The sequence below is a fragment of the Podarcis bocagei genome, assembly GCF_964188305.1.
Source record: "Podarcis bocagei genome assembly, chromosome: 1".
Taxonomy (NCBI): domain Eukaryota; kingdom Metazoa; phylum Chordata; class Lepidosauria; order Squamata; family Lacertidae; genus Podarcis; species Podarcis bocagei.
In genome coordinates this window covers 52247837-52261969 of record NC_138125.1, presented here as the reverse complement: position 1 = coordinate 52261969, position 14133 = coordinate 52247837, and the positions used below count along the sequence as shown (strand labels likewise).

Sequence of the window (14133 nt, the reverse complement as noted above, 5' to 3'; positions counted from 1 at the left end):
AACTATGGCAGAATTTCTAAAGCTGGATGAATAGAGCTGCTTTTTCCAGCCAGAATGTGGATGATATAACAAGATACAAGAACAATGAGCCCTTTTAGACAAACTGGAATGGACAGTTGCCAGTCCCACAGCTGAATCCTGCTGTTTGGAAAGAAGCATTTTGCTGTTTCCTCATTTCACATTCACGAACCAGCGATGTAAAAGGTTTACCATAAGCGAATCACCAGTGTTCTTACATAGAATTATATGCTGATAGTTCCACTTTGTGTTTGGAGTAGCACATTCCCAGTGGTTAAGGAAAAGGGTGGAGAGATTTAATCAAGCTTCCTTTTTGAAATTAATGTATTTCCTAAACAAACATGGATTTTATCTGGTTTTTATAACAACTAAAACATATTGGTTTGCAATTAAATAGAATGTTTATATGACCTAGCAGCATAATTCAGAATCTTTGCTCATATAGTCCATATTCATGGACATGGAAGTAACCAAAGTTATTTCAATATGTATGTATAAGAAATATTCTTATCCACTCTACTAGGGAATGGGACCAACCAAGAAAGTATGAGGATATTCGCATTCTTTTCCTTTCTCTTCTAGGAGAAAAGAAGTTATTTCTAATATCTGTAACTCATTGGATAATGATATGCACATCCCTAAGCAGCACGGGAGAAGTCCACTGTTGTTTCCATTTTAGTAGTCTTGCAAAGGGTAGAGTTGATATTTCAAGATTTATATGCAGGCTACGAAGAGTAAACCAAATCTTTTTTCTTTTCTTTTTTTAGTGATTATAACATTTTAAGATGGCTGTATGTTATAGAGTAAATTAAGAATACTCAGGCATGAGAAATACATTCCTCTCATCTGATACCCAGTAAATAAACTTAACTACAATAATGAAAAGTCCAATAAAGTTCAATGATACCAAGTGTTCTTTTTGCAGCTACACAAAAGCTTAAGTCTTGAGGTTCTTGTGTGTAGATGGAAATGCAGGCTAAATAATGTTAATAAAAATGTCTTCCACATCTGACCATAAGGCTATCGATGCAAAATGAGGACATTTTTATAAATGATATTGTGAATTTTTACACTGCAACCTGCCCTTTGTGAATACTGATCATATACTTCTTACAGGGCCAATGAAGGGTTCTGGTGCATATAAACCACGCTTATAGTTTTTTGTGTGCCAGTGTCTGTATGTAATGTGTCTTGTTATATCATGTTTGCTATTTATCCCAAGGGTCTTACATGATGCATCGCCATATTTTATGCTGCTTGGGGTACATATTTTTGCTATTTTTGAAATATATATGCTGCCATTATCTATGCTACCTTGATGTGAGGAAATATATAGATCTAAGGATGAATGTAGGCTAGATGTCAAGTGCTGGAAATATGAGTTTTAGGTTGGCCTTTAGAAGATGAAACTGCTCCCATTTGAACACAAAGCCTCTTTGGTTGTCACTGCACAGAAGGTACATGGGTGATTTACTGATATATTGAACTTTGGGGGAACATTATTTTACATCTACACTTGAGAAACTGGGTGCAAGGCAGGACAGAAAAGTCATGCCAAAGGCACCATTGCCAAGGTCAAAGCTGACCACCAGCAGATGGGGAAAAGCCATCAAGTTATGGATGCAGCTGCAGGTGTCATCAAATCCACAAAATTAGTCTGGGGCAGTTAGGTACTGGATGTTTAAAGTTTGAAGCTGTAAATCATAGTTTTGTCCATTAATAGAATGGACCCCAAAATGGTCAAATAATTGCTTCTGGACTAAAAATGACTTCTTTACATCAATACCAGCTGTGGAGTGTGTAACTAGGAACAATCTTGGCCAGGTTAATAGAAATTAATTTTCTAACTAGCTACAAACTTTGGTTAGTAATTATTTTTAAATTAGACTAGTGTTTAGATTTGTTAAGGAAGCTAATAAGGTAATTAGTCATTATTCTGTAAGTTCTCATTTTATTTGTAAAAATCATTTCACGTTTTGAATTATTGTAATCTGCTCATCTAGAAATGTAGTAAAGCACTGTAAACTTTCAATTTGGTTTGATTTATGACTCATGATTCTGGGATCAATCAGTATATTGAGAAACAGGGACACACACTGAACTAAAAGGGAAGCACGGAAATGTTAAGGGACAAGAAGCAGAAGTGTGTACATTCTAAGAGATTCATTTGTAAACATTTAAATTGCCAGCATGAGAAATGCAAAAACCCTCTAAGCTTCATGGGGTCGTAATAGGCTCTATGAAATGCCAAGTTAATACCAGAGGGAAGCAAGCAGCAGCCCTACTAATTTGAGCTTCAGACATTTTTGGTGTTAGTCCTTGGCAGTGCCATAACCTGCCATATGTAATATTCGTAACAGTTAATTCCCATTCCCCTGCTTTCACCCAAATCATAAACCAGTTGTTGCTTCAAAGGTGAGAGTGTGATGGGATCTGTTTGCTCTTGTCCCAACTCTGTCGCTTCTTCAAACGAGATGAGCCTTCATGTGGCCTGTTTGGGTAGCATTCGTGATTCACAACTCACAAGTCCAGCAGAGCGATTAAGAAAAGCTAAATTTATATTAAATTATCATCAAACCTAAAATACTGAGCATAGTAGTTAAATAACTTGGGGGGAAAGGGGAAATCCAATCTCTCCAGTGAGTAACATTTAAAACCATTACACAGAAAGGTAGGGAAATTGCTGCCAACAACTCAAGACAGACATAGTTACATAGTTGATCAGTGTTCGCGAGATTGTCCCCACTTCTGGCTTTCCACATTTTGCAAAGTCCAAGTGCAATGAAACTTTGCTTCATCAGCATTGGCAGTGAAGAGTCCCATATTACCAGCAGCATTGGCTAAAGGCTGCTTGCACATCTCATCGCTGCTTACTTCACAAGTAGGAGTAAAGCTGTAGGTACCATTCTTCCAATCTTCTGCAGCCATTATGAGGGCTGCTAGGGGTCAGATGGGTCAAGGGAAGGGGTTTGAGAAAGGAGGTCATTATGTAGACTGGAATGTGCAATAAAAAGTTGGAGAAAGACAAGGGGAGACATTAGTGGCAGTGGCACTCTTTCTGTTGATTTACTGAACTTGTAAGAGGACAAGTATTTTTCAGTTATTTCCCAGCCTCCATTTTTAATATTTTTTCTTCTAATTGCAACTGCCTATATTCAACACTTCACCCTGGCCTGGTGGCCCTCATCAGTGCCAAGTGTCTGGTTTCATCTTTCCTAAACTCTTTTTTCAAATGCACATGGCCTTAATTTTGTCCATGGTTTCAGCAGCAGAGCTACCCTACCCCCACAGATCCCTTCAGCCTGACGAAGCTTCATTGGAGCCAACCCAAATAAATATATTTAAATTAAAATCTAATATATTCCCCTGGAAGTAGGGGGAAAGCCTAATAACAACATTGCTCCAAGCCTCAGTTCTAACCAACTTTTCATAGGGATGCACAACAGCAAGGGATCCCAGAGTGATCTAGTCCAGCCTCCTACAAAAGGCACCAGGATACAACTAGCACAATGTGATCTCCAGTGCTGTCTTTTTCAAAAGGGCTATACTTGACTTTGCCCTTGTTCATATTACCATTTCATGGCCCATGAAACTGATATAATTGATGTAAATGAGAGATCTCCTCAAGCCAAAGTCCCTTGTCATGCTACTGCCTTTTCAGGAGATCACCAGTGGGCTAGGCAGGGTGCGTAACTGTTTGCCTTCCTGCAAGTGCTCTCCACATTGTCTTTTACAGGGTTTGTTTGTTTTGTCTCCCCTCACCAGACTCCCCCAAAATAAAGTGAGCCTAGTGTGGATGGCTCCTGTAGATGAGTGATTTTAATAACATAAATACAGCTAATTGGTTTAATTTGGACTTTAAGCTGCCGTTTTTACATTTTTGATCCTCAAGTTCTATCTTTTCGGATGGGTCAGAATCAGATGCCAATGGAAAATAATGGCTGAAGGAAGAGAATGTAGAGAAAATGGTAAAACACCATGGTGGGGGTGGCAGTCACTTATGGATTAATGAATGCAGGCACAAGAGCTGGTGTGGTTCAATACATGGATCTCTATGAAAGTATGAGAGACTTAGGGTGGAATTAAACACTGCACAAATGGACTTCTGCTCGCATAACAGAACTTCACATTCTTCTCTAGTCTCCCACAGTCCCCACATCCCCCCAAACTCTGGAGCAGATTTTGAGTAGATGCAAGGGCGAAGAGTGGAAAGTAAAGTCTTATTGCACAGAGAAAAGTCTTTTCTGCTGATGCAGAGACAGCAATGAATGCAACTCTTAGTTCACATGGATAGCTAGGAGAGCAAAGCACAATAAATGACATGCAAATAAAGGAAGAGAGAGTAATAGCAGGTAAAACAGGAAAACAGTTCTGAGGTTGAACAGTCAGAATGAGAGTGTCTTTGATGGAAGAATATAAACATGTCCTAGAAAGACTTGCTCACAGTACTGAAACTTTTAAGCACAGGTTGATTTTGCTGTGTGATGCTGCAGAAGTAGAGCTTTATGCATGTTTCCTTGAAATACAAAACTCGGCTCCCAAAATAATTCCAATTTATACCTTCCTCAAGATGAGAAAGCAAGAGGTTTTCCTAGCTACAAGTTGGGAAAGGTTGGGGTTAATTGTCAGGAATGCTGGTCTTGCACCATGATTGGCTTGCACCGTTCCTGCTGCAACCCAAAATTCCACTGCTTTATTTTTACAATACTGAGTGTGTGCAAACATGCCCAATATGTGTGGGTGAAGGCAACAGAGGATCAGCAGCAAATGTAAAGAAACATGATGGAAATAGCAGAGGTGAGCAGGGATGGAGATGGTAGAGGGAACAGACAGAAGCACAACATGTCTTCTGTGGACCATCTAGAAAGAAAAGGTGTCTGTGACAAAGATGCACTACTTATAACTGCTTCACACACTACGCAGCAACCAGCACAATTGCCACTGTACAACCGCATCACCCACCCTAGCTTTCTTGTGCATGGACTCCTTCAATGAATGCGATTAAAAATGCACAATTGTCATATTCATGTATCATGATTTTAGGTGTGCAATAAAATATTTAACTCAACAAGACACATAAGGGGGAGGGTTGCCTTGTTGACGGAAATATAGACCTGTTATAGAGGGAAAGCTGCAAGGGGGCAGGTTGCTAGAGTTGGATCGCTGGTTTTTTTAATGCTTGCATCCTCCCTGCTTTGACTAGATGAGAGGAAGCAATCAGATCACGTAACTGTTTAGCCACAGGGAACCTGTGCTGCTCGTCAGAGTGTCACACTCACACAAGCAGAGTCTATACATCATGCACTAATCACAAGAGAGGCACTTGCAGGAGCAAGGTGAGGGGATAGTGGTGCATATTCCCAGAGAATAAATAATGTGGTTATCAGCTCTGAATAGGACTTCCCTCAATGTAAGTGCTATCTTGCCAAATCATGTCTGGAACTGGCGGAGGAAGTATTTGGTTGCACAAACCACCACCTGCAAAACATTTTGAAAAGGCAGTTTCTTAGCCTTGGTTCTCCCTTCATAGCATGGAAATCTTAACCTAGTTGCATTGAGGAGGAAAGGAACTTTACACAGTCAAACAGTTCTGGTGCCCTGCCTGACTCCCCGTCTGCCTGCCTTTGCCTAGCCACACACATTCATCATCTCTCAAATTGCACACACCCACTTTTTGACACCACACTACTCAACCCACACAGCAGATCCTAGAAGAAGGTGCGAGCAGACCCATCCGCCCAGAACTTCCAATCAGGAACGCTGGCAAGAAAAGGCTTAGCAAATGTTCCCTACTGGGTTTGTCCAGCAGCATGTTGGAGCTGGAACTTGCACCTGATGTTTCAGGTACACCCGCTGACCACTTATATTCCATTTCCAAAACAGACAAACAAATAAAACATATTGCCCACTTGTGTTCCACAGGCTAACGTTGTTTTCAGTAGCACACATTTCCACAGGATGGGCCTGTGACTTGACTAACTAAGGAAGGTTATGATAAAATACCATTGCACCCGGTGCTTTCCTCGGAAGTCAAAGCTAATGGGAAGTGCAATAAAAACAGCGAGCCGTCCCTCCAGGGAACAGATGTGTTAAGTTCAATCTGAAAAAACCAGAAGTATGTTTTAGGAAGGGAGTGGGCATTCTGCCACACCAAACTGTGGCAGGAGCAACCTCTGTTGCCAGCAACAGACTCAAATGCTTTACCCTCTGAACTCCTGACACCCTAGGTTGGATTTCGCAGGTGTTTCCCCACAGCTTAAAAAAAATGGTCATGGAAATTTAGTGCCCCTTCCAGTGAAGTTTGTTTGCTCTCCCCACACAAGTATCTGCAAAAGTGACCCGCTGTTACATCACCTTTCTCACTTCAGGCACTTCTACCTGGCCCCAAACCCTTTCATTTAAGACAGAAAGAGCGCAGTGCAAAACCTAGTTAGTGCCAACAGACTCTGAAGAAAGGTAGTAGTATCAGGAGCAGGGAACTTCGGAAACACTCATCCCTCCCTGGTGGTGTTGGAGTCCATGGCTAGCTGGTGCACTAGACCGAATGAAAGCTGCATCGGACACAGCTGGGAAAACTGCTGCTGAATTCAACACCACAGCTTCTAGCAAAAGGGGACATATAAATAAACATCAATGAACAGTGAGCCAAGAGTCTCTAGGTTGTCTCCCACCTGCCACAAAGGCAGTTTAAGCTCAGGCTCCTCTCAGAAAGAAAGTCTCTGGGCTCTGTGTGACACAGAGTCAAGTCTCTTTTGAGTTCCTCCTGGAATTGCGGGCAAGATCCTATCTCATCAGTGCGAAAGGTGACAGAGGAGGGACAAGCGTCTCATTGTGTGCTTTAGACATCACTCTCTGTTGAGGGTTTGCGTTGGTGCTTCCAGCCTGTGTCTGGAAGGGAGCCGCGGCGCTCAGGGGTTGCTGCCGCATTGATGCTGCTGCATTCTGACTGCTCCTCCTGCAGCAGCTGCTCAGTTTCGGTGTCATCCAGTGAGCCAGAGCTGGCTTGGATAGAGACCGTGTCAGTCTTCATGCAGACGTGGTCACGGAGGATACACCCCCGAGAGCTCCGTATCTGTTTCAGGTCGTCCCACTCTGATTCATCGCTGGACAAGAGGCATATCCCTTCCACAATCTTGATCTTTTCCTTGCTGTAACTGTGATCAGGGCCGGCCTGTGGATAGAGACAATAACATGAGACATGCGAGCTGAAGAGGAAAAAGTAGGTGCCAGAACACTGAAGTGCAGGAAACCCACAAGAGGCTGTTCCCTACTATGTGAACAAAGTCACACTGTACACTTGGGAGGGACTAAAGAGATGACCACTGCAACTTTCTGCTTGTTGGACCAAGCCCACACAGCCACGAAGCAGGAAGTGCTTACAGAGAAAATGACTCCAGGTGCTCCAACTAACCAGGTGTAACCACACACTATGTTAATATTGGGCACAGCAGGGGAGGGAAGGAAAGAAGGTCACTAGCCAGACTGAACAGAGGAAAGAAAAAACAGTTTCTGACCCCCCAAATATGGTGCTAAAGTAGATCTCAAAAGCTAGCAAAAAAAACCCCACTGCAGACAAAAAGGTGTTATTGACACCTATCTGCATACCATGCAGGCGTTTTCTTTCACTGTGGAGGTCCCTGACCTATCTTTAAGAAAGGGAGCAAAAATCCCAGGGTCATGGGATGGGACACCAGAAAAGAGAGCTAGCTTTCACAGGTTTGCCAAACTCAAATGTCTGTGTGCATGAAATACTATCTAGATGCATCACGCGCTGCGTTTCCTAGCAGACCGGCTGTTACTGGCAATTCCATTACAAACTGTGCATCCCATCAACTCATGAAAAGATGTTACAGGCAGTGAAGAAATTGGGAGGACAAGTAATATCTCCCAAATCATGAGTAGTGAAAAGGAGCACTGGCGAAATCAAGCATTAAACTAGGAGACTTAAGATTCAGCTCCAGAATAGCCGCTGCAGATTAGATTATGAGAATGCAGGCACTGACTCTTAGAAGGATGTCTCCCACTACACCAGGGGCAGCCAACCATGGTGCTGACCATGCTTACTAGGGATGATAGGAATCTGAGACCAACAGCATCTGGTGGGGTGCACTAGATGCTTCATAAGTCACCCTTCTGTATCCTGAGCTTTGTTCCAAAGTACAGGAAATGGAAACAGTTGAAAAATGTTGTCTATATTTGAGTGGGACACAGAAGCCAACCCTGGTTAATTCTACGCAAAATGTGTCTGATGGGTATAAACACTGAAGTTAAGAAGCGCTGCACAGATCAGTCCAACCAGTAATTATGTTAAAATAGCAAAGATTTAAAGAACACTCTCATAAAAACAGCAAGGTGCACACAGATTCGACATGGAGGAGAGGAAAATTAGAGGCAAGGAAACATGGAGGCAAGGAAAGTTAGCAATAACTGTGTTTCATCAATTCCAGGAGGGGGAAAACCTCTTTACTGATCATACCCTGCACATGTATGATGGTGGGGTACAAATATTTTGTAAAGTTTTAAGCAGTTTCAAATTACTTAACCAAGGCAAAAACACTTTTCTTTCCCAGCACACAAACACACAAGTATTTCAGGGGTGCGTGTGCACACGCACGCACACTCACACACACAAAAAAGAGAGGGAGAGAAAGCCAGCCAAGAAGCAAGTAATATAAGACAGCATTAGGCCACTCATCAGCACTACAGGAATAAGGCAGGCAGAGGCTGCACAAATGCAGAGCTGTGATACCTGATATGAGGCTGTGGGCAGGTCAAAAGAGGAATGGTGAAAGGCTATCAGGGGGGTGAGAAAGATGCTGAGGAGGAAAGACAGAGAGACTAAGTGCTTTGAGACATCACAGCCCATCATGTGCCCTTCCAAATGCAACAATTTTCCATTAGTCTGCTCTCCCTCCCACTGGCGATCCATGCAGTGCACAGGCGCACCTGTCTAGCTGCATACGGCCATTCAGAACTACTGAACTACAGGGATCCCACCAGGCACTGGGGTGGGAACTGGGAGTGTGTCATCTTACATCAGCCTGAACGAGAGAAGGGGAAGAGAAGAGGTGCAGCAGCAGCAGCACCCCGAGCTCTGCTGAGAAGTCTGATTCTTCCCTCCATCAACTGCCACCTGCCATCAGGCTGCAGCAGAGGATGGAAGGGAAGGGATGCAGGGCCACTCCAACAGCTGGGAGGACAGCAACTTCTGGCACCTCCTCTCCATTAACTTTTCCACTCCCAATGGCCATTAACAGAAACTGTGACTAAGAATTTGTCTCACTTCCTCCTCTCTCCCAATCCATTTTTCCTTTGTGCCATATCTTTTTAAGCCTGGAGGCAGGGACTGTCTTGTTGCAGTGATTTGCAAGCCACTCTGGACTCCTTTTTTTTTTTGGCTGAATAGAGGAATTAAAACTCTGAATAAGTGAACTCTTCATTTCCTTTGGGCAACAGGTGCCCCAAGACAAAAGCATCAAATAAATAGTATTGCTGGTTAACTTATATGAGTCATGTCAGTGGCTTTCTAATAATGTGAGAGGTGAAGGACAGGGTTCTTTAGGGTAGCTAGGACTGATGAGAATAAGACAAATTAGTTAGGCTTATTGCAATTTGATGTTTAAAACCACAGTGGCTTGACACAGATGACTCATTCTAAAGGCATCTCTTACCTCCTTATAGCATAGCTGGTTATACATGGCTGGCTTGGGAACTGTTTCAATCTTTACCTCTTGGGTAGATGTCCGGTAAGAGGGGTTACTGTAGGTAAGGTTGCCCAGGCTAGGATCTGTGAACTTGGACTTCTTGTGCCTGCAGGAATACAACTGTCAACAAAGAGCCTCAACTGCTAAAGCCCTACTCTGCACTACTACTCTATCAGAAAAATAACTATGGTCTTGTATTTTCTCCTTTCTCAAACCATAAGTAAGTCTTTTATATCAGACAGCAAACATCCCAGATAGCAAATCACAACTGCACTCATGGGAGGCAGCAAAAATTTATTTACTTGTATGCCAGTGGGAAAATCAGGGGCAATTCCACTGATAAGCAAGAGAGATCACATTCATGCAAAATGTTCAGAGTTCAAAGAGTCAATATGTAAGAACCAAACCAAGGCATGTGCAAATTTCCACAGGATTCCTTTGAACAATTTCCCAGGAACAAAAACTTTCTACAGGGCAAAAATTGAATCGAGTATTTGTTGCAGTTAAAACTACCCTTCACTGCTCCCTGAAACCAATGCTGTCATTTTTTCAGAGGTAAATGGGAGAGGAGGAGGAACTGTCCACAACATTATGCAAAAACTGTAAGTTAGGAGCATTAGCATCTCAGCCTCCCTTGTTTATGGTTACAACTTTGCTTTTTACTCGTTACGTCTCCAGGAATGCCACCACCACACCTGTGGCAGACCAACATGCCTATGTCCTCTGGCATTGGTTTCAATGAGGCATTTTTAACTACAGCAAGGAAGGCCTGGGCTTTGTCAGAAGTATTCAAACAAAAAGATGAATTCAGAAGCACAGAGGGAGTAGGGCAAGGAAATTACCTGTATATAATCACAGCACCAATTAGCAGCAGAATGATCAATATACTGAGAAGGCCTCCGATTATGTAACTGACGTGCAGTCCTCCTGAAAGAGGGCAACAGGTTAGATCGAGGATGACATTCTGTGTTCCTGTGTGTAAATATGTGTGCATGTTGACAGTGCTGATGGGGCCCTAGTTTTTGTACAGAATTACAAGAAAGTCAGAAAAGGCAACAACAATATTGACAGCCTTTTAATTTTTATCGTGGCAATTCTTCCATTCCAAGAGTGTTTTCCTTTAGCCCATCTCTTTAACTCTTGATGCATGTGTTTGGTCAGCCAAAAGAACGAAATGATTTTGTACTTGTGTAAATGTTGTATACACCTTTGGGTAACAAAACAAGCAACCTAAAATTCATCTGAGTTGCTTATAATTCCAATCTGCTTTAGCTAAACCATCTACACCTATTCCCAATAACTCTTTTTCTTCTTTAATTTCATTACGCTTCCCTAGAAACTTTTCCAAGACCTTTTATCAGGAAGTAAGTAATTAGCATTTTTGGGGGGAGGGCTGATAAGCAAAGACCAAATTATATCATGCAGTATTTGGATTCGCAATAAAAGTGGTTTGATTTCCTCCCTCCCTCCCTTGTACACCAACATCTCCTTACTAGAAGTCAAAATGTGCTGAGTCGTTCCATCATTCCAGAAGGCTACAGTGGGTGTGTAGCTGGGCAAACGCATGACTACTTTGCTATGAGCCAAAATAAATCTGCATGCATTTAACCCACACTGAGGCCTTGGTAACGCTATTGTTTATCGGTCTTGTGTCTGGGCCTCCAACATGATACATAGAAAGATCTGGTGCAGCCTAGGGCAATGCGGGATAATGTCAAAACTCACCAGTGGTTGCCGGCACAGCTTCGCTTGCTCGGCTGCACAAGCCTTGGCCAACCTTTTTGTCAGAGCAGCTACACAGGGGGAAAAGGAAAGTAGTGAAAGGTCACAGAATTAAGAGTTGGAAGGGTCATCTAGTCCAAACCTCTGCAACGTAACTTCTGGCCAAGTAGAATGAACCCAACCGAGGCAGCTGGACATGAGGTTTGACAACAGATCAGATTGGGGAAGGGTGGTCCAGATGCCCAATGTGTTTTTGAATCACATTTAATGTGACATGCAGGAGGGGGAAAGAATACAGTAGCTGAACAGTACACATGAATGGAACAGCTCTGCCCCCCCCCCCCCCAATATCACCATCCTATTAAGAAGTGCAAAAATTCCTGCATAGTCTCTTTCCTCCTTGCTGGGGCAGGAGAGTCAGTGAGGAACTCGACACCACCTTTTGTCACAATCATCTTTTAAAGCCACTCACTTTGCTTCTGTCGTTTCCAAAGATATATGGGGTTTGGTTGTCGAAGAGCCAGATCTACCAGCGGGGGTCTGGCTCTTTTTGCTTGCACGAGTGGTCTCGGGAATCGAAGGCCCCATGCCAGGAACTACACAGAACGCAAAGAGAAAGGGAAACAGAAGCTTAGGAAGGGGAGATAGTTAAGCCAAACGCAGCTTGCAGAAATGCAGAAACTGCAATCTGTTCCCCCAGATGCAGCAGCAGGCAGTTAAGGTTCTGTCTGTGGTTCTAACAGTGACCTGCTCCTAAGAAAACAAAAACTGCAGTGTAGCTACAGGTGGTTAACTGGGCTGCTACAGCCTGTATGGGAGCAGCAGAAAATATTGGCGTGCTCTTATTTTGCCAATCTCCAACCATCCCCGATGTTATATGCACATACATTTTTAAAGTTACTGCACACAAAATGCCAATGAAATACAACGAACTGCTTTGAACCATATTCTTCAGAGATCCATCCAGAATGCTAAAATATGCATCTGGGACATCTGGAGAACGGAAGGGAATTTCAAAGAGAAGTTTTCAAATTCATAAGGAGCCCAAGTCCAGAGGAGACAGGATAATGATTTCTTGCACTGATCTGAATGCTTTGACAAGACTGCATTCTGCCGCCTAGGCTGTTCTATTATCTGAAGGTGGCTTATTTAGGTTTCACAGAAAAAACTCCACAGAAAAAGTCCTCATGAAGCAGGAGCAAAAACATCGTGATTCCTGTCTGAAGGTCTGCAGCTCAAGCAACTTACCATTTGAGCAAGGCCGTCCATCTGGTTCATCTGGGCAAGCACAAACAAAGTCAGAAGCTCTGGCAAAACAGAGGTGAGTGCAGCCTCCATTACTGACTCCACAAGCGTTGGTGCCTAAAAGATGCAAACAGTGTATTTGACATTACGACCAGAAAAACATCGTTTTCTGTCCTCAACTGTGGGGGCTTCACATTCTTATCAGCAAGACACAGTGGCTGATGGTCGAGAATAATGGTTCTTACCAAAGCCTCTCATGCGCAAGCTTATTTTATTTATTGAAAAGCCCTTCTAAACCACGTAATATTTAAAAACCTCTAAAAGATATACAAAAATAACATTAAAAAAAGAACAGGATCACAAAATTCCTGTTTGCTGGGTCACTGTTGGATTGTTTGTTGGTGCAGGGTTGCAGCAACCCTGGCAAGTAATCATGGGACTAGACAAATAGGGAGAATAAATGGGCCACAATGCAGGTATCCTCCTTGTCTTGATATCGCTCCTTAGTCAATACCTTCCCATTCTTCTTTGATATTACAAAATCCATTAAGTTTGTGCTTTCTCAAAGACAAGAAGGAACTCACCTGAAAGATGACTTGTAATATTTCTTAATAAATATAACCAAATTACTTATCATTACTGACAGGCAGAGTGTTAAAGAGGTGTATGTGTGTGTGTGTGTGTGTATCTATGAGCTCCCTACAGAAGCCAGGATGTCAGGTGTCAGGAGTAATGGACTTCGACCACCACTACATGGTTGCTTTCAGAGTCCAGCCATTTTCCTTACCCCCACAGGGTAAGGAAAGTTAGTATCAGACCTTCACTTATATGGGAATGAACAAAGGAATGTGTACGTATTACCACTGAGCAGGGGCTAACCTGCCCTACTGATCTAACTACCTGGACAGAAAAGCAGACTGCTCCTTCTCAGCTGTGTCCTAGACTGCAGTGCATTTACTATATCCCCTAGAAGTGAATGGGAGCCATTGAGAACTAAACTAACCAGGCCCTACTGGGACTTCGGTTTCTTTTGGAACTGGCTTTTTAATATGTAGGTAAATAGCAACGTTTTAAAGAATGCTTTGCCAGAGTGATTTCTAAATTTCTGCCCCATGCCTATTTTAAATACCAATGGTCTTCATTCTACTAGATGTCTTAAAAGAACCTGACAGGTGTTCAGAGACATGATGGATGGCCTCAGCCCACAAGCAGCAAAGGAGGCACAGATTTCTGAGGTTGGAGTACAATATCCATCTAGCATGACGCAGGTTTTGCATACAAGTCTATGTTTTATTTAAACAGTATGGGAGAGGGGTAGCTAATATCCCAGACTAAAATAAAAAAAAAATTCCCCTTTATTCCTGTTTTTATTATGACAACTCTTCACCCAACCTCTAAGTTTGAAGGGAAATTGCGTAACTCCACAACAGCAGTCCTAAGTCCG

General features: G+C 42.7%; 1 protein-coding gene across 3 annotated transcripts in view; it reads right to left on the bottom strand.

Annotated features, from left to right (window-relative positions):
* Window positions 1–2558: 2558 nt before the first annotated feature.
* LRP4 (LDL receptor related protein 4) overlaps window positions 2559–14133 on the bottom strand; it is a 100014-nt gene continuing 88439 nt past the window's right edge. For 2 of the 3 annotated variants that reach the window (XM_081163097.1, XM_081163098.1), the window contains exons 33-38: window positions 12693–12806; window positions 11917–12040; window positions 11448–11515; window positions 10565–10649; window positions 9690–9828; window positions 2559–7189 (exon numbers count right to left, since the gene is read on the bottom strand). In XM_081163097.1, coding sequence (XP_081019223.1) covers window positions 6857–7189; window positions 9690–9828; window positions 10565–10649; window positions 11448–11515; window positions 11917–12040; window positions 12693–12806 — 863 coding nt within the window. In that variant the 3' untranslated portion in view covers window positions 2559–6856. Of the gene's footprint in view, window positions 7190–8767; window positions 8835–9689; window positions 9829–10564; window positions 10650–11447; window positions 11516–11916; window positions 12041–12692; window positions 12807–14133 lie in introns of all 3 variants that reach the window. The other variant, XM_081163099.1, reaches the window with a different exon arrangement.